Below are 20,512 nucleotides of genomic sequence, written 5' to 3' on the forward strand. Positions count from 1 at the left end.
ACCAACTCCCAGAGTTCACCCAAACCCATGTCCATTGAGTCGGTGATGCCATCCAACCATCTCATCCTCTGTCATCCCCTTCTCCTCCTGCCCTCAATTTTTCCCAGCATCAGGGTCTTTTCAAATGAGTCAGCTCTTTGCATCAGGTGGCCAAAGTATTGGAGTTTCAGCCTCAGCATCACTCCTTCCAATGAACACCCAGGGCTGATCTTTAGGATGGACTGGTTGGATCTCCTTGCAGTCCAAGGGACTCTCAAGAGTCTTCTCCAATACCACAGTTCAAAAGCATCAATTCTTTGGTGCTCAGTTTTCTTTATAGTCCAACTCTCACATCCATACATGACCACTGGAAAAACCATAGCCTTGACTAGACGGACCTTTGTTAACAAAGTAACATCTCTGCTTTTTAATATGCTGTCTAGGTTGGTTATAACTTTCCTTCCAAGGAGTAAGCGGCTTTTAATTTCATGGCTGCAGTCACCATCTGCAATGATTTTGGAGCCCAGAAAAATAAAGTCAGCCACTGTTTCCACTGTTTCCCCATCTATTTGCCATGAAGTGATGGGACCAGATGCCATGATCTTGGAGTTACATTTTGCTAACAGTTTTGCAAGTGGGGAGGTGGGCAATCTAGTTTCCCTTTAAACCAGCAAGTGTATTCTCATCAGGAAAACCTTTGCTGTCTATTGTGGAGTTACCCAGTAAAGAGAAACATGGAGACATGCTTGGGACATTGGAGGAGGTAGGCAGATAGTGTGGCAGTTTGAACCAGTCAGTCATTTCCCATCTTTTGCCATGTTTTGGGGGCAGATAGAGGGATAGAAAGAAGAGAGGAAAGAGGGAAAGGGAGAGAGTGGCCAGGGGAGCAGTTCTATGACAGGGAAGCTGTGAACTCTTGCAGGTCGGTCTGTGTTTGCACAACAGGACAATGAAAGGCCCCCAAGATTCTCCCGGCGCCTTTCAACCGTGCCCCCGAATGCTGGCCAGCACGTGTGTGTGTATTCTCTCCTTCTCCAGCCTAACATGCTTCTGAGTGTGGACCCAAAGGTAGCTCCAGTTTGAATAAGTAGGAAGAATGGCTTCAGGACTCTTCTGCTTGATTTTGGATTTGCGACCTAAGTGCTGCCGCTCACCTCCTAAAGCCCCAAGTCAGTCGTAAAGATGGGGGAGGGGGTAGAAGGGGCCGGGCAGGCCTGGACAGTGTGGTTTCTGTCAGGCTCATCACTGCACTCCCGGGACGCTAGTTTAGTTTTTGCTTTGATTGAACTTCTTTGGGAGTCTCTCCTCGCTCATCTCCTGAGATGGTTTTCTCCCCCTCAGAAGAGAGCATTTATGGAGGCCTGTTTTTTTATATTTGCAAGATAGATGGGTACCCTCAGGGAGGGAGCTTGCGCTTGGAATTCAGATTTATCTATAGTCATTTTTCATATTCTGTATTTTGGTTAATTTTAGGTCCATTTTGGATCAAGACACATAGATTTATTACATGAAAAGGGGATTAAATTTAGGAGCATGGTTGCATGCATTGTATTAATAATAAAAGAGCAAAATGTTTGCAGTGTTTAGCATTTTCAGTTAACTTTTATTAGCAAAAGAAATCATTTGATATTTGCTTTCAGTAACAGTTTCTCTTCTAGATGCTTCTCAAATGGATTTGAAATAACCAGTCATCTTTGTTAGTTAAAATATGGGCTCTTGGAAACAGGGCGGCATCTAGCCTCTAGGGCTCCTTTTTGTGAATTAGAAAAAGCCCCCTCAGGAGGAATGCACAGGATAGTGAGGCTGGGAAAGTGCATCTTTGTGAAAAGGCAAAGGCAGCCTGTCCTCTGATGCAGATCCTTGTGAGGACGCCTGCCTTGCTGAGAGGAGCTGGCATACACTTCCACCCTCACTTACTCTTTGGGCCAGGCCCTTATAAAGTGGCCCTGACTGTTAGTTACAGATCCCAGGACATGGCTCTCTCTGGTACATTATGTGAGTGTTTGGGATTTGAGGGTCAATATAATCAAAAACTTTCTCCCTACTGTAGAGCACAAGGAACTATACTCAATATTTTGTAATAACCAAAAGGGAAAAGAATCTGAAAAAGAACAGATATATACATATATATGTATAAGTGAATCACTTTGCTGTACACCTGCAACTAACACAATATTATACATCAATTATACTTCAACTTTTAAAAAGTTCAGAAAAAAAAAAAAACCAAAAAACCCTTTCTACAACACTGAGCTGTATTGGAAACAAAGCCAGAGGATGCCTCCAAGTTTATAATCTCAGAATCTCAGCAGGTTGCTCTGACTCCTAGGATGCAGGAAATGTCACATTCCTGTATTGTATGGGTCTCTAACTCCCATCTGAATTGGCAAGAAGCACAGCAGCGGCCATCTGGGGCTCCTTCCCTTTTCCAGATCATATGAAACAGCTCAGAGGAGATGGAGCAGGGAGGTGGTGCACGCCATCCTGGGGAAGAGTGCAGGCCTCTGTGGTTGTCTTCCCCTCCGCGTGTTGTCCGTCCTCTGTCTGGGGCACTGCTCTGGGCGGGGGTGCAGGGTCTTCTCCCTAACAGTCCTCTCCATTGCCCACAGGCCATCCTTTCTCAGTGTGTCCCTCCCTCCTTGGTGGTGCTGCGTCCGAGGGGGCTGGGGCTCCCACCAATTCCAGAACTCAGAGATCTTTTCCCTTTACTGCTTTCTTGGATTGGATAGCTTTCCTTTTCTTTGAACTCTGGATTGTGAAGGTTTCGCCCAGCTCTAGCTCCACGTTTACACTTAGTGCTGGTTGGAACCATCCAAATGCCTGTTAACCCTTTATAGGCAGAGCAGTTCCTGGCCTCTGTTTGGCCTTAGGAGCGGGCAGGTGGGGGACTGGATGGACAGTTTCATCTCTACCTGGTGAATCTTCCTGATGAAGAGGATGCAAAGCCCAAGGTAGTTTCTCAGTAGATCACCCACTGCATTAAGCACTCAAAACAACATTCCAAACCCACCATTTTTGTTTAGATCTCTCATAGGCAAGACACGTAGTATTTGGAAGAAAACAGACACATTTAAGAAAAAGTTTGCCTTTTGTAGCTTAGACTTTGGTCAGAGAATGGAGAGATCTTGCCTGGGAATATCAGACAGACTTCGTGAAAAAGGCCTTGAGGGATGGGTGAGATTTCAGCATCAGTCCAAAATGAGAGAACAAGACACGTGAAAGTGGAGAAGAGCGTGTGGGCTGCCTCGGGCTGAGAAATCAGAGTTCAAGGGGTACAGTGCAGTGAGACAAGGGGCAGGCGGAAGACTGGGGAGGTATTGTGAAAAGGAAGGGTGTATTCATTTCTTCTGGCTGTTGTGTAACAAACTACCACGAACTGGGTTACTTAAAACAATAGATGTGTATTCCCTCAGAGTTCAAGAGGCCAGAATTCTGAGCTCATGGTGTCAGTAGGCACACACTCCCTTTGGAGGCTCTGGGAGAGGATCCTTGATCTTCCGTCTTCTGGTGGCTGCAGGTATTCTTTGGCTTGTGACCACATCCCTACATCATCTCATCTCTTTCTCCTCTGTGTGCATGTGATCTCCCTCTGACTCTCTCCTATAAGGACTCTTGGCATTGCATTTAGGGCCCAGCTGAAAAATCCAGGATAATCTTCTCATCTCAAAATCTTTCACTTAATCACATCTGTTTTCCAAGCAAGCTCACATTCACAGATTGCATGGAATAGGACATTATATCTTCAGGGGTTAAGAGGTACTGTTCTGCTTGAGATGAGGGTGAGGTTAGCACAGTGCAAAATTTAAGGGAGTGCCAAAAAATTCAGTACTCAAGATAAATATTGTAATGCAATACTTTTTTAAATGCAAAAAAAAAAAAAATCCATGATAAACGAAGTATCCAAATTTAAACTAGAGACAGACTCCATTTCCCTCTTTAGGCTTATTAACTCAAGATAACAGCAAAATCCACTCAACCATCCAAGGTAGAGGAAGAACACTAGAACTGTGGTTTGAGCATGGTCGAATGGATGCCTTGCTGACACAGTTGGCTGCAGAATGAGCACTCACTGTTTCCTACTCGAGTGTAGAAAAACTATGTCAAGCACTCCAAGAGACACTGGAAACAGGAAAAAAAAAAAAAAGAGAGAGAGAGAGAGACTTTATTTCTAACGGATTGTAGTCTCTGTTAATTTATTTCCTTTATTCACGAAGAGTCATCTTGGAACTTCTAGTACATTCACAAAATGGGAAATGCTCTTCTCCCCACTGTCCACTGCCCACCTGTTCTCCCCACTGTCTACATGGCCCCTCGTTTGACATGGGACTTGTCTGGTACAGTGGGCTGATGATCCTACTATTTCTCCCATCTCTCCCCTTAGGCTCATCTTGTCCACTCTAGTTTTCCTTGTCATGCACAGGTCTCACGTTCAAAATTGGGTCATAGAAAGAGCAGTAGAGGAGGAACCAGTGTTACTTATCCCAGCTTAGCCACCAGACAGACATGTAACCCTGGGCCAGTCATATCTCCTCTATGAACTCCATTTCTGCATCTGTGACATGAATGAGTCAAAATAGACCATCCTGTGCTCCTTTCTGCTTCTCAAGTGCTGTGTCCAGCAGCTCCTCAGAAATCTCATATCAACAGGCTTCTAATTTTTCATCCCTCTTCTCACTCCCCAATCTGAGAGCCTTTGCAGTTGCCTCAAGAAGATTCAGTTCAGTTTAGTCGCTCAGTCATGCCGGACTTTTTGCGACCCCATGAACCACAGCACACCAGGCCTCCCTGTCTATCACTAACTCCTGGAATCCACCCAAACCCATGTCTGAGTCGGTGATACCATCTAACCATCTCATCCTCTGTCATCCCCTTCTCCTCCTGCCCTCAATCTTTCCCAGCATCAGGGTCTTTTCAAATGAGTCAGCTCTTCACCTCAGGTGGCCAAAGTATTGGAGTTTCAGCTTCAACATCAGTCCTTCCAATGAACACGCAGGACTGATCTCCTTTAGGATGTACTGGTTGGATCTCCTTGCAGTCCAAGGACTCTCAAGAGTCTTCTCCAACACCACAGTTCAAAAGCATCAATTCTTCGGCACTCAGCTTTCTTTATAGTCCAACTCTCACATCCATACATGACCACTGGAAAAACCATAGCCTTGACTAGATGGACCTTTGTTGGCAAAGTAATGTCTCTGCTTTTGAATATGCTGTCTAGGTTGGTCACAACTTTCCTTCCAAGGAGTAAGCGTCTCTTAATTTCATGGCTGCAGTCACCATCTGCAGTGATTTTGGAGCCCAGAAAAATAAAGTCTGACACTGTTTCCACTGTTTCCCCATCTATTTTCCATGAAGTGATGGGACCAGACGCCATGATCTTAGTTTTAGCCCTATCTCTCTTCCACGATGAATGGTTGATGATATGAGAGCAGTATCTGGAATTCACATATATTAAAGATGTAATTTCTAAAGAAAAACGTGATAGTAAAAATTCTGATCCTCCTGCTCACCCAGAGTGCCCTTCTTGAATAGCCACAGAAGTCTATCAGCCTCATCATTTTCTTTTCATCAAATTGATATAGCATCCTTTCTGCCACCAACATTTATTCAGTGCCTCCTAAATAGCAGCACTTTTCAGTGATACCCTCTTGGTGTGATCATTCTAGACCATGCATTCTGTGTGCACACACAAATACACAGTTCTGTCTCTCTCTCTCTCTCTCACACACACACACACATACACACTCAAGCAAGAAAAAACACACATTAATTTATGATCCTTAATCATGACTTGAAGCTCCCATTTTACAGGGCTGGCAAAAAAATTCACACTTGGGCATATTTAGGGATCTCAGAATTCCCAAGGTTCCTCCAAAATATGTGGAAGGATCCAAGTGATGTTCACTCCGAGGTGATCATCACTGACGCTCTTCTTCCCAAACCCTCACAGTCTCTTGAGGGGCACACGGTTCCACAGTTTCTGTGTCAGGTTGGCCTGGGGCTCAAAGTGGGAATTCTTGTGTTTAAGGTCTTTCTCGTAGGGGGTTTTCAAAAATGTGTTTCCTTCCTTTCAGTTTTCGTAATTACCATGGAAGCCTTCTTCTATGACATGGTCAGGACAAGGGATAACTGCTTGGTTCATTACAACAAAAAGGGAGTTGAGAGGTAATTAAATGCATTTGTATCTTGACCATTGTATTTTTAGCACAAAACAAATTACTTTTACTTTTTCAAACTGAGGTAGCATTCTTTTATTCTATCAATATTTATTCAGCACCTCCTAAGTAGCAGGCACTTTTCTAGCCTTAAATTAGACAAAGTTCCTGCTTTCTTGGTGTGACTCCTTATATATATATATATATGCTAGAATTTGGTCCAAGACCTTTTCTTTGAATAGGGGCGTACTGTTTGGTGTTATAATTATCTTTCTTCAAAAGATTCCCACTCATAATTCATCATCTGTAATGTCCACCTTTAAATTCTTTATTGTCAGTGAGAACTTAAAGCCACTTATGAGGCAATCTGAAAAAAGAATTTTCTATACCTTAAAAAATTCTCCCCAATATTTTACAGCATCTCAAAGTTACATCTCAAATGTAACTTGACAGGCATAACTAATCACCATTATCTAATTCTTCCCAAAGCACTCAACTTAATTTGCATTTAAAGAACTCTTCCTATTTATTCTCACATTTCACTGGTTTACATATAATTTAATAAATTCAAAGTTTCAATAACAAGTACAACAGGCATTAACATGTTTAGGAACAAATGTAACTGACTCCTAATAAGCACATAGCTCAGCTGCTGAGGCAGAAGCAGGTGACTATGTTAGAGAACAGTGGCATCAGTCAGGATGTTTTACAGAAGAAATGGGGAGGATAGGTTCATCTGTAGAGTTCAGCGGAGATCTGTTAAGAGAACACCTGCAGTGTTTACAATACTGATTTGCAACTGAGTTGCCCTCACCTCTTGCCAATAGGTACCACCATGTAAAGGTATGGCATAGAAAATCCTTAATCTTGAAACTTACAATGATGTCAAACAAACTACACCAGTGCTCTCCATGGAAAAAATAGTATTCCTTGATAAACTCACTTGATAAATAAAAGAGTAATCCCTTGATAAATAAAATTTGCCATAAAAATGAATTCAATAAAAACATACAGCAAATATTGCCTTCTATCTCACTAACTCTTGCCTGAGGCATGTTCTGTCTTGATAAATGTGTTAAAAATTGGCAGCAAGTAGAAATTTTCTCTTTGATGAAATTAGGAAGATTAAAGAAGAATGGAAAACAGTGACTTTTTCAGTGTTCAAGCAGCACGTCCAATGCACCATGGAAAATAATCCCCTGTACCCCTAAAACCATCTTGAACAGTGTGTGCTCCTCACTTTGGAAAATACTGCCTGCATCCTATGAAATGACGAGCAGCTGAAGGGCAAGACACAGTTCATCCTCCCCTTCATGTCCTTTGCTTTTCCAAGAATCTATCCCCTAGGCCCTCAAAGCTCCCTGCCTCCTCCTAAGGGACACCAAGGTGCCCCGTGAGCCGCCGTGTTACAAGATGGGAGGAGACAAGCCGTTATTTTCTGCTGCACAAGCTGAAGGGTTGGCCTTTCTCTGAAACATCAAGGTTCTTCAGGCCCAGGGACTTAGGATAGAGAATGCATGTTTTTCCTCAAGTTCACGTAGAGGGGCAGGGTGTGTGTTGTGGGGTGTACATGTGGAGGAGGGCGCTGTCACAGAGGAAAACTGAGGGGTTTTCTGAACTTCCTTGAATGACAGCGCTATGATCCTAGAACACTCCAATGTTCCAGTAGTTGGACTGTGCAAGTTCCTGTCTTAGAGCAGTGTTTGGGGAGCTAGATAAGACTTTGGAGATCATCTTGTCCCTCTCCCCCCCGCCACCCTGCCCACCCTGGCCTCCTCTTACAGAAGAGGAAACCAAGGACCAGAGAAAGGGTGCCCTGTTCAAGACGACTGCCTGTGCATCGCAAATTGGAACTGAATCCAGATGATTGGAGTAGAAACCCATCCCTGCGGCCCTCCTGGGACTGACGTGAGTTGTTCACAGACTTTCTTCCTTCTTTTTCAGGCAGTGCTGAGCCCTCTCATAGCCATTGCGCTGAAAATATCCCAGATTCACGAGAGAACTGGCCGGAGGGGCCCTACCGTCATCACCTGAATGGAGGAAAGATCACTCACCAGGGCCAAAGAGTGCGCTCAGCGGGGGACACTTCACTCATGCCTTCTTGCTTCCTGTTTGTGCCTCTTATGACTTTGAAAAAAAAAAAAAATGATTTGCTGGTTGTGGGGGGTGGGTGGGTGTAGGTGGGGGAAAAAAATCTGTTTTGTTTGGGTTTTAGTCAGTTTCTGCAATGCAACAGGGTCTTCGGTTGTCTGTGAAAGCCACACTGCCTTTCGATACCTGTGCTTTGTCACAAGAGGGAATTTGCCCTTTTGATAGAAAATAAGTGGGCCAGGAGCAGTCAGGGTATCTGTGCATCATTGGTGCCAGGTGAGAGAAAGTTCTGGAATAGCGGAGAGGGCAGTGCCAGAAGTCAGCTGACCCTAAGCCCAGGTCCGCTCAGGCAGACCTAAGAAGACTCTCCTCCTTTTCATCCCAGGTTAGGTCTCCCTTGGGCAAAAGTTGTGCAACTCCTAGTAGCCCACCTCATGCCCACCAACCACTTTATGGCCACTCACTCTCCTTCCCATCTCCAAAGTGCCTGTGCCACCCTCTTCACATCTTCTAGAGCTTTCCACAAACCACAATGGCACACTTTCAACAAAACATATCAAAGGGTGTTTTTTCTCTCTTATTTTGTAAATAGTATTAGCTATTAAGCTGGCTGCATTCCTTCAAATTCAGCCATTCATTATGCAGGCGGGAGGCAGTTTCCTGGCAGGATTCTGAGAATGAATGCTGAACATTTTCAGGCCCTTCCTTGATTATATCACATGGGTTGATACATGGGTCGATCTGATTCCCGTTGAGATGGCAAAATACCACCACATCGGCTCTCTCTCTGACTTTCTCTCACTGCTGTCTTATCTCCCAGTGAGGGTCTGCACTTGTTTGGACACTGTTCAGATCTTACTTATCGTGGCTGTCAAAGGAGACAGTGACATGCTCCACAAGTAGGAGATGAAGCGGATGCTGGAAGAGAACCTGACTGGTGGCACCGGGTGATGGCCCTAATGAGATGGAGGGGAGAGTGGGGCCCCCTGCTGGAGAGCAGAGGGTCACAACTGGCTTTCTTGGCCCAGAGAAAGGATATTGCAGCCCTGGCAGCCTCCATCAGCCCTCTCAGCCAGAAGCCTGGGTTCACGGGACCTGTTTGCGCATGTTTTGCTTCCTTGGGAACGGCAGTCACTTGCCGTGTGACTGGTGAGATAGGTTATGCGCTTTGACTGTTCAGCAGTGTGTTATTGCTGTAGTCAAGATTAGGGCAAGCAGGGAAACATCCCCAGCAAGGTGTTTGTTTCCATTTTCTATCTATGCTTCTGTCAGATACTTGCTAGGACCTTTATTAGCCAATAAAAAAAATTTCTGATTTCAGCCTTATGCAAGAATTGTGGATTTTTGCTTGTTTTGTCATTTGAGAAACTCCAGTAGTGGTCACTCTTCTGATAGGTTTGCCTTTTGGAACACTTGCAGGGCTGGTTTTCCTTATGACGACCTTGGAAATTTAGTAAATAGAACTGAGAAGGCACAATGCTCAAAACCGCCTTTCGGCATCAGAAGCATGGTATCTAACCTTTCATCACAAGTATCTTCATTTCAAAATAGTAGGAGAGTGGCTTTGAGCTGAGAGTCTGAGGAACTAGTTATAAAATTCATCAACAGTGGAATACAACTTGTCTTGTTGCTTTGGTTCTCAACATGTTTAAAGTGGAGGTCCATGACAGTCAGCATGACTGGGCACACCCTCAGGCTTAACAAAGCCTATGTTTTTCTTCAATATTTTTTTCTCAAGTTTTTGAACTTTTCATCATCTCTAATTTTGAAGTCCCCAGGTAAATCAATCCTCACTTTAAAATTCTGTTTCTTTATTTCAGTGTGGAGTCATATGTGTCCAACAGCCCAAATATGCATTCATTCATTCAGCAAGCACTCCTTGAACAACTGCTCTATGTGGCATCCTGGGTTTCTTGGTGCAGCACATGGATGCATAAGATTCTATTCCTACTCCTGTGAGTTTGTAGTTTGGAAACAGGAGGCTGTGGTAAACATGCATAAAGAATCAGGTAGACATGAACTTTACAGCAGCAGCACAAGCAACCTGCTGGAGAGTACACAGAAAGATTGACTCCGAGATGGAAGGTAGTAGGCAACTAAGGTGTTTCCCAAGGAGTGGAGATTCCTGAGCCTGATAATTGCTTACAGAATTTCGTCAGGGGTGAATGCAGCAAGAACAAGGCTGGAAATTGAGAGGTAGAATGACTGGAGAGGAGGCTTGCTTTGAGTCTAGTGAGAGGTTGGCTTGGATGAATGGGATTGAAGCAGACACAGCATTACATATATCAGACCGAGCAAATGCTTGGGTCCAGCTTCGGAAAGCAGCAGCTGCACAGCCACCTATTTTTATGAGCTTTTTCTCAGCAAGGCTCCCAAAGGGAAGGTCCTGTAGTGGCTCAGGACCCAGCCTGCCTCTGGATCCTGCTCAAATTCACATTGCCAAAGTATGATTTCTGCTCTACATAGAATCCAAGCTTCTCTTGCTGAGCTGTACGTGGATGTCCTCTTGCTTTAGCCTCAGGAGAGGTGAAAGACAGGAAGTCACCCTTCTGCACATGATGTTCCTCGTGTTCTTAAAGATGGAGCTGCAACTGCCAGTCTCACTTAAGAGTAAATGATTAGAGAGGTCCAAGAATGTTGTGGGGACTGCAGGAGATGATCCTAGAAGGGACAATGAGTAGAGTGTGGCAACTGTCTGGACCACCCTTATGATCAGCTAGTATTGAGAGATTCACTCACTACACCATATGCAACAGTGTATATAATGCAGTGATTCTCAAATAGGGCAGTGCCACTACCCACCCAGGGGGTGTTTGGAGATGTGTGTGTATATGTGCCAGGGAGGTATTTACTGGGAGGGAAACAAGGACGTGAAATATCCTGCTTAGTGTCAGCCAGCCCCCTAGATCAAAAAAGTTGTTTTGCCTCATCTGTGATTCCTGAGTTTATTGGCTGACCTTGGAAATGGATAGACAGTCATTATTAAAATAAGATCCCTTATCAATTTTACTGATCTGAGATGCAGCCCACATCTACCATATTCACGGGATGAATAGTGCTGAATAACATTGCAGGCTGAAGGGTTTGCGTGTGACCTGAAGGTTTTCCACACAGGAAGCCTCAGATTGATGACCCGTCCCACGGCGGCATAATGGGCTGACAATTGGCTGCACTGAGCCAGCGTTCTCTGCAGGCAACATAGGCAATGACAGGGTTAATGGCTTGGTAACTTCTGATTGGCCAGTGTGGCTCAATGTAAGGCATGTCCATCACTCGTGTAGGGCGTGGGGAATTTGAAACGCACCTGTGAAAACCGGTAGCGCTACAACAGGTGCCTCCATTTCATTGGTTGATCACGCACCAGGTACTTGTGAAACACATGGGAGCTGATATTCCAGATACCAGCCTTGAAGAGGGTTCCATTCCTGAGTGGTGAAGGGTTACAGAAATCATGCACCTTTGGAAATGAACTTACTGCTAGTGTTTCAGTCTTTGGCCCTTCAACAGTTAGACACAGCAAGAAATTATCCAAGGCAACAGAGCTACAGTCCATGGGGTCTCGAAGAGTCGGACACGACTGAGAGACTTCACTTTCAGTTTTCACTTTCATTCACTGGAGAGGGAAATGGCAACCTACTCCACTGTTCTTGCCTGGAGAATCCCAGGGACATGGGCTGCCGTCATATGGGGTCGCACAGAGTCGGACACGACTGACGTGACTTGGCAGCAGCAGCAGCAGAGCTCAGCTGAACCCCTGCTCCACTCGCACCGGCTGGAGACTTCAACGGCCGATGGCTCCTGCGGCTGACGGCAGGCCCACTCGGTATGTGAATCAGCCTAAGTTGTCATGGAGCATTATAGAATATGTTGAAGGGCCGTGGTGTAAACCCATATCTTTTATCATCTTTCCGTGTCTTTTAGCACCTAGTAGGTGTCTTGGAAAATAGATGAGCAAAGGATGGATAGGATTGTTGGTAAAAGTGCTTGTGAATTTTTGAGTGGAGGGGTCAAAAAAGCGCACTTGACGCCTCTGTTGTGTGAAAGATGCAGCACGCTGTGCTCTCTAACTGGCCGTGTCATGCTCGTCTTTGGGGCGGAGGTGGCTGCTTTCACTTGCTACTTAGAGAGACGTGGTAATGGCGAGGACACCCCTGAGTATTCCCCCTCCCACTGACACGTGAGCCCGCTGTTCACGTTGGAGAGGAGGGGACCCGCAAAGCCTGCACTTTCTCAGTCCCAGCGCTCTCCCTGCCTTTCACAAAATCGTGGTTCTCAGTTCCTGGTATTAATTTGATTAATTTCATCATAAACTTTAGGAAGAAAAGGGGATACGTTGTCTACTTCTCCTGAGTGAATCCTCTGGGGAGGTGAGGGGTCGGGCAATGAATTCTTCTTAATCACAACGGGACACTTTTGTTTGATTTGCCCAGTGGGTTTTAATAGCTTCTGAAAGGCAGGATTTGTTGTGGGTAATAATCACGTTCTTGATGCTTGCTTTAGAGTAAATTTGTTTTTGTTTTTTTAAAAGGCAGTTCACACCTGTCAGTCATATGTCCTCAAAAAGCACTGGGCTTATTTTCTGAATCAATAGTTGATGTTCAGTAACGTTAGGTTGTTAGGCTTTGCGAAAAGGTTAACTCATCTAGATGCTGTGTTAGTTTCACATGGAAAATAAAACTTTGACTTATGTTCCTCTATTGATTTTTTTTTTTCCTGATACAAAACAGCAAAAAGGGGAAACATTTAAGTACAAAATTTATTGCAGTAAAGAGATTAAGACAATTTTCTCATATAAATGAAAATTATATTTGTCTCAGTGGTATTTAGAAAAAACATCTATTACAAATTCAAATTCTGGACAAAAGCCCAGTGACAGAGCTTGTTCTAGTCAGTGAATGTGCTCAGACCCTAAGGAGAATTCCAGGGTAACCGTCTCAGTAGAGGAATAGAAAGAGATGACAAGAGAGAAATTATAAATTGCCTTGCTAATAAATGACCACCTTCCTGTTCGGCAACCATGAGTGACATTCATGTCCAGTTATGCTCCTGATGTCAAGGATTCAAATCACAGATGCCCAAAGTCCTGCTTTGTGTAAAGGAACCAGGATTTCCTCTTATGGTTTCCTGTGTGTCAGGACATGCTTCATCTGAGCGCTCAGCAATAACCAGAAGGAGGAGGCCACAGGGTCCCCATCTCATCTCTACAACCCTATCCTCCTCCAAAGCTCTTCATCTCTCCCTCCAGCATCCAAAGCCCTACTGTGCCCCTTCACCAAGGCTGTCTGTTATCAAGAAGGAGCTATCTTTCATCATAGTATAAGAATCAGATGGGAAAAAAAAAAAAAAAAAGCATCAGATGAAAGGAAATTACAACTTGGTGAGGGCCAAGCTCCTAGGCAGAAAAACTGAGGAGGGTTTATTTACATTTTAAAAGAGAAGCCAGCCGGTTAACACTAAAGTTAACTTTTGCTGCCTCTCTAAGGGCTTCAAAATAATGCTGCTACCCTGGGGCTCCCCTTCTTGTTAAGGCCTATTCCTGAAGAGGGAGACAAGTCTTAACTTTTCCTTGGAAGGAGGGAAATAAGACAGGATTAGCACAACCGGAGAAGGCAATGGCACCCCACTCCAGTACTCTTGCCTGGAAAATCCCATGGACGGAGGAGCCTGGTAGGCTGCAGTCCATGGGGTCGCTAGGAGTCAGACACAACTGAGCGACTTCCCTTTCACTTTTCACTTTCATGCATTGGAGAAGGAAATGGCAACCCACTCCAGTGTTCTTGCCTGGAGGATCCCAGGGACGGGGGAGCCTGGTGGGCTGCCGTCTATGGGGTCACACAGAGTCGGACACGACTGAAGCAACTTAGCAGCAGCAGCACAACCTAGCACAGAAGTGTGAAGTAAAGTCTTCACGTGCTCTTCTATGGACCTTTCTTCACCCTCGTGGAAATAACTATGTTGTTGGAAAGGTTTAACTTCTCAAAGTCTCAATTTATGCATCTTTTCAATGAGAATAACCACAGAACTTATCTCTGCAGACTATAATGAGGGCTAAATAAAAAGCGTAAACAGTTACAGTAAAGAGCACGCCTTATAAAAGGTAGTCCATAATTGTCATACATTAATCCCAGCGTAAGGTCCTCACCTGACAGGGCAGGAAACTGAGGCCCAGAGAGACGAAGTTTCTTTCTCAAGCTCTAAAGCATCAGGCTAATATCCTCCCACCACTCTGCCACCTGACTTGTCCTCTTGTATTAAAACTTATAATAAGATCATAAGACATAATAAAGCTGAAGAGGAAGCATTGGGCTTCAAAATAAATGTATTAAATCTAAAAGTGTCTGGATCTGTGTTTTGAGACACAAAGAACTGTCTGTTAATAATTAAGGTACTACATTATAGTCTCCTTTCTTTCAAATCCTAGAGATTTACAGGGGGATTCACTGAAATATATGGGTATTTTAAAGCTTTTCAAGATTTATGTCTTCTGTATTAATACAACCTATGGCTAGCACATTCTTTTTTTCCCCTGAATCCTGTGTATTATGAATTTTTGAATATTCTCTTTATTCAACTTGAGTGTCTAAGAAATCTTCTTATATATGCTTGTAAAACCATCCCGTTCTTAAAATACTTATTTAAGATTTTGTGCTTGAACCATTTTGAAAGTAAGTATTGAAGTCACTTTCCTTTCACATAGAAATAAAATATACATACTTAAAGTCATACAAAGTAACATTCATGGGTTCCAGGGGCAAATCTCTTACAATGTGTGAATTACCATGCCACTGGCGTACGGTAAATGAGGATAACTATGAAACCAGCCAGCAGAACCCACAACTTAAACGATAATGACCGTTGGTGGCCAGCTTGCCTTTTCCCTTTGTGAGTATTTGTGATGCAGTCCAAGAAGGTGCATGGTGTCCAAACAGCATCTCTTTCTCCCTGCAGCCGGTCAGGAGATGGGAGAAGTGTTGGGGAAGAGCAGAAAGGCTGTCTGTGGAGCAGAGCTCTCACAACAAAACCTTTGCAGTCCAAAAGCTTCCTGGGTTGGGGTGGCTGCGAACCCTTTGAAATGCTTGCCTGCTGCCCCACCCTGCCCTTGCAGGCCAAGCACATACGCGGAATTGCACTGGCCTCACATGGTCCCACTGCGAGCTCTCGTGTGGGGTCACTGGTGTAGCTTCTCCTCCCACAGTCCCTGCCTGTGTTTATTATTAGCAGCTGCCTCCCGTGAGGGTACGTCGTGAGGGCTGGCGCACTTCCCCTGCTTCAGCACTCCTGGCTTCGCCTCTGAGCATCCTGCCACGGCCTTGCTGCCGCCACCCTCTCTGCCACAGACTCGTCATAGGGTGGTGGGGCCTCTGGGTGGGCCCCATCTTCATCCTGAAATTCAAGGCCCATCTCTGTGTACGGAGGTGGAGGAGCATCCGAGGTCTCTTGCTCTGTGTGACAGGCTCGCTTGTCAGCAGCAGGACTCTCTTCGTAAGCTGGAGGGTAAAAACCTGGTCTGGGGGACAAAATGCCACAGACATTCGCGTGTTATTTAAGTAGGTCGTGCCAAGGAGGCATATGTCCGCCTCTCCCAAATCCCACTGTGTGAAGCTAAACTGTTAGAAAACATTGATTCTGAAACAGATGTTCTTCCTCCCTGACATCCCAGGTTTTTTTTTTTTTTTTTTTTTTTTTAATGTGCTGCTCTTCCAGCAAAACCCTCTTTATCAGCCATGGGATGTATGCCTCTATAGTCATACTTTCCCCAGTGGGTTATTCCACATTATCCCCTCTCTCTTACTCATTGGAACCCAGAAATTTCAGTGGGAGATCCTTAGCAGGGGTATGGGACAGGCCTTGACTCTGGAATGTCTCTCTAACCAGTTATTTAGTTCATTCACTTCCTTGTCCCCATTCACACACATCATCTTCTAGTCAGCTGTACTCATGGTCTCAGAGCCTCACAGCCAACAAATAATGAATGAAAACCAGCTCCATGAAGATTCCTGAACAATATCAGATGCTTCTCTTCCCTATTATTCAAATTTCAAGTATTTTCGCCCTGCCCCATTTCCATGCACACACACAAAATACTGATTTCTCAACTATTCGAACTGACAACTTTATGTAGATTTCAGTAGCAGCCCTTTCCATGCCAACAGGCCGATGGCTAAAGGAGCCTTTCATGCAGGAGTTGATGTACTCATCAGTAATCTTGCCCAACATTGCTAATTGCTAAATCCTCTGGCTTCTCCATCATGAATGGGATAGGGGGTGGCACAGATGTGAAGAAGAGTGAGGGTGAGCTTGATTGGGCTGTGTGATTATAGAGTGAACCCTTCCAGAGCCTGCAGGGAGTGTTTGTGGTGTGTAACCACAACAGAACAAGGACTGCCATTTGCAGCCACAGCTCCGTTCCAAACGTTACCAGGCCCAAAGCCAAGGAACTGAAGGAGCCATCTACTGTACAGCATAAATCTCAGCCTTCACTCAGAATAGCCAAGGCCGTGTCATGGGGCACATGCATAAAAGCATTGAAGACACCAAAGTGAGACACCAATCCCTGGACTGATTTGAGAGGCTCCAGGATGACTGCCGCCTGCCCCACATCCCTTCTCCCAACCCCCGCCCTCCCCTCACCACTTCACAGTCCCAGTGTCCTGAGTTCCACCTTTGCAGACCCCTTTGCTTTGAAGTCTCATTCTAGGTACCCCTTTCAAATGAAGATACTTCTGAGAAGTATGACTTACCATTTACTGACCCCCTAGCCATGCTAAGTGGGCTGGGCATCTAGAGACGCACTGGAAAGAGGCAGTAAGATGAGGGTGTTGTGACACCATCGTTTAGTGTTTCAGGACAATAGTATGCATGTGCTTGAAAATTTAAGCTACATCCTTAAGGCAATTGGTTACTCTTATCAAGATTCACATTCTGGAGGCAATCATATAACATTTATACCAAAGGAAAAAAAAGAAAACATCACTCTAGAAGCATCTTCTGCAGTCACTTCACCTTTAATTTTTTTTTACCAAATCCAAAGACTTTGCAGTTAGTGTAATAACATTGGAAATAGATTTGGGTCATTGTAGTTAGTATCTTATTAGTAAAAAATATAGTATCATGTATCATAGCATCATGTCAAAAATCAATTGTCATGGCTAATCACTCATATTCAAAATACATGGAGTAGCTAAAATATTTTAGACAAAGAGGACAAAGAATTTATGGAGTCTCGCTTCCCTGGTGGCTCAGATGGTAAAGAATCTGCCTTTAATGAGACAGACCTGGATTCAGACCCTGGGTCAGGAAGATCCCCCGGAGGAGGGCATGGCAATCCACTCCAGTATTCTTGCCTGGAGAATTCCATGGACAGAGGACCCTGGCAGGCTAGAGTCCATGAGATGGCAAAGAGTCAGACACAACTGAAATGACTTAGCATGCACGCATGCAGCCTGTCTGTATCTTAAGAATGATGCCTGGGGTTTTATCCCTAATGATTCTGTGTTTAGCTAAAAATTAGGAGATTTTTGGTTGTCTGATACTAATTTTAGGTAAGGTTAATCAAAATTATTTTTTTGTTATCAAGTATAAGTGAAGTCGCTCAGTTGTGTCCGGTTCTTTGCAACCCCATGGACTGTAGTCTACCAGGCTCTTCTATCTATGGGATTTTCCAGGCAAGAATATTGGAGTGGGTTGCCATTTCCTTCTCCAGGAGATCTTCCCAACCCAGGGATTGAACCTGGGTCTCCCGCATTGTAGGCAGATGCTTTACTGTCTGAGTCACCAGGGAAGTACCACTTTAGCTATTTTAAGTGTACAGTTTAATGGCATTAAATACATTCACATTGTTTTATAACCATCACCATTATTCATCTTCAGAACTTTTCCACCATCCTGAACTCAAACTCTGTACTCATTCAACAGTAACTCTTCATTCCCTCCTTCCCTTGGTAACTGGTAATCACTGTTCTACATTTAATCTATGAAATTTGACTGCTCTAGGTACCTCATATAAGTGGAATCACATAGTATTTGTTTTGGGGGCCTATTTCTGGCCAGTTTCACTTAATATAATGTCTTTAAGGTTCATTCATGTTACAGCTGCATCAGTATTTCCTTTCTCTTCAAAGATGAATAATATTCCATCTTTTGTATGTACTGTATTTTGTTTATCCATTCATCCACTAGATGGATATATGGGTTGTTTCCACCTTTTCACAAACATGAAGAATGCTCCTGTGAACACTGATATACAAGTATCTGTTCAAAGCCCTGTTTTCACTTCTTTTGTCTGTATACCCAGAAGTAGAATTGCTAGATCAAATGGTGATTCTAGGTTTAACGTTTTGAGGCTCCTTCATACCATTTTCCAGAGCAGCTACACTATTTTACATTCCCACCAGCAGTGCACAAGCATTCCAATTTCTCCACATCCTTGCTAACCCCATGGGACTTGTAAGTTGCTCCCCAGTAAACTTTTAATCCCCAGATTAAAAGTCATTGACCTTTTCCAGAACTCAGCCACACCACAGCCCTCCCCAGTCCTCAGGCTTCTGAGCACATACCTGTCCACTGTGGCCAGGGGCAGGGCCCCCTGAGCATGGTACTGTCCAAGCACACGGTTGAAAACCCCTTTGCTTTCACTGGCCTGGTGGTAGGTGCTCCAGAAAATTCCACCCAGAAGGATCACAAACCCCAGAGGCAGAAGCAAATAGGCCAGGGTCAAGTTCCCCTGGCAGTTGAACAGGGAGGCTGAGGAAATGAAGAAGGCCCCCAGGCAGATCATCAGGAAGCCCGTCAGGAGGGCAAAGACACAGAGAACTAGACAGGTTCTGTTCTGCATCCCTGATCCTTTGGAACCCAGGTCCCTGACCCTGCCACCCCCCTTCTTCCCCTGCTCAGAGAGAATGCTCTCATTAGCCTGCTCACAGCTTTATATGCTCTGGACCAACTGGCCTTTGGACAATTAAATGAAGCAGGCTCTTAGAAGCTATTCATTAACCATTGAAAGTAACTCTAATATCCTTGGATGATTAACCTAAAAACACAGCCTTGTGTCCTGCAGGAATGGGTGTCCTGCAGGCACAGCTGTCTTGTTCTTCTGAGCTGGATGGGACCCTAGGCTGACCCCAGTTATTTGAAAGAAAGTCTCTCATCCTTTGATTAAAAATGTCTCTTGATCTCCAGGGCAGGTGATTCCAAATGAATGCTAGAGAAATTAGCTTTCCTTGCTGAACTACTTTCTTTGTGGTTTGGCAGGTAGTCCTTTCCTAATTGCTTCTTCCTTTTTCTATCCTAAAAAGATATTTTTAAAGGCTTTTATCATATTTGTCTTGCTTCTCTCAATAAATCTCTCTTTATTGACCTCACAATATGATGTTGGAAAGATTCCAAAAAAAAAAAGCCCAGGGGTGAACTCCCTGATTCAAAGAGGGGTGTCAGCAGGAGAGGGAAGAGAGTGCTGGCAAGGATTGTAATAGACAGAGCTTCAGGAATGCGAGGGAATTTCTGAGGGTGGTTGTCAGTGGTAGTGATCTGGTGACTTCTGCTTTGATTCTGTGTCTTTCCCATTTTGGGGGCCCAAATGTTGAAACCCTAGGTCATTTTTATTTAATATATAGGTGTTAGATAAAATTATTTTGCTTACTGTTCAGCTATCGGCCACCATACTTTCCTCACTGGAAATATTTAAACCAGATCTCACCCTTCCTCCTCTCAAAAAGGCCACTGATATTTGATAAAAGTCCCCTAAACATTTGTAGCAAGTTTCCACCTCCATGCAAAACAGCTCCGTATAAGAAGTGCTGCCTGTTCAATCCTTACTCCCTGCCCCGCCTCCACTATGTATCTTAGGGTTTCACAGAGTGCACTAACGTATTAAAGGCTCTGAAAAGTCCTGCATTTTTTTCTCTCATAAAATAAATATTAAATGAAATTTGTTTTAGTAGATGCTACTAAGGGACTTCCCAGGTGGCACAAGTGGTAAAGAATCTGCCTGCCAATGCAGGAGATCTAGGTTCAAACCCTGGGTTGGGAAGATCCCCTGGAGAAGGAAATGGCAACCCACTCCAGTATTCTTGCCTGGAGAATCCTATGGAAAGAGGAGCCCGGTGGGCTGTAGTCCATGGGGTCTCAAAGAGTTGGATATGACTGAAGTGACTTAGCACAGCACAAATGCTACTAAAAATCATTCCCTCCCTCTCCCCTGTACCATTGCTCTATGAACCATTGCCTTAAAAATCTTTCCAGAACCAGTCTTCTGTTTTCTGTCTAGAATTTGTTTCTTCTGTCTTGTCTGT

General features: G+C 44.3%; 2 protein-coding genes across 2 annotated transcripts in view; one reads left to right on the plus strand and one right to left on the minus strand.

The window, feature by feature from the left end:
- Nucleotides 1-9,548, plus strand: part of PGM5 (phosphoglucomutase 5) — a 210,019-nt gene extending 200,471 nt beyond the window's left edge. The window contains exon 11 of the mRNA XM_019966038.2: nt 8,076-9,548. Coding sequence (XP_019821597.2) covers nt 8,076-8,165 — 90 coding nt within the window. The 3' untranslated portion in view covers nt 8,166-9,548. The remainder of the gene's footprint in view (nt 1-8,075) is intronic.
- Nucleotides 9,549-15,385: 5,837 nt separating this feature from the next.
- On the minus strand, nt 15,386-19,056 carry TMEM252 (transmembrane protein 252). Its single transcript, XM_019966039.2, has 2 exons — nt 18,779-19,056; nt 15,386-15,729 (listed from the first exon to the last, which is right to left on the minus strand). The coding sequence occupies exons 1-2, from the start codon at nt 19,054-19,056 to the stop codon at nt 15,492-15,494; spliced, it is 516 nt and encodes a 171-aa protein (XP_019821598.1). The 3' UTR covers nt 15,386-15,491.
- Nucleotides 19,057-20,512: the final 1,456 nt, after the last annotated feature.

This window comes from Bos indicus, chromosome 8 (assembly GCF_029378745.1).
Source record: "Bos indicus isolate NIAB-ARS_2022 breed Sahiwal x Tharparkar chromosome 8, NIAB-ARS_B.indTharparkar_mat_pri_1.0, whole genome shotgun sequence".
NCBI classification, from domain to species: domain Eukaryota; kingdom Metazoa; phylum Chordata; class Mammalia; order Artiodactyla; family Bovidae; genus Bos; species Bos indicus.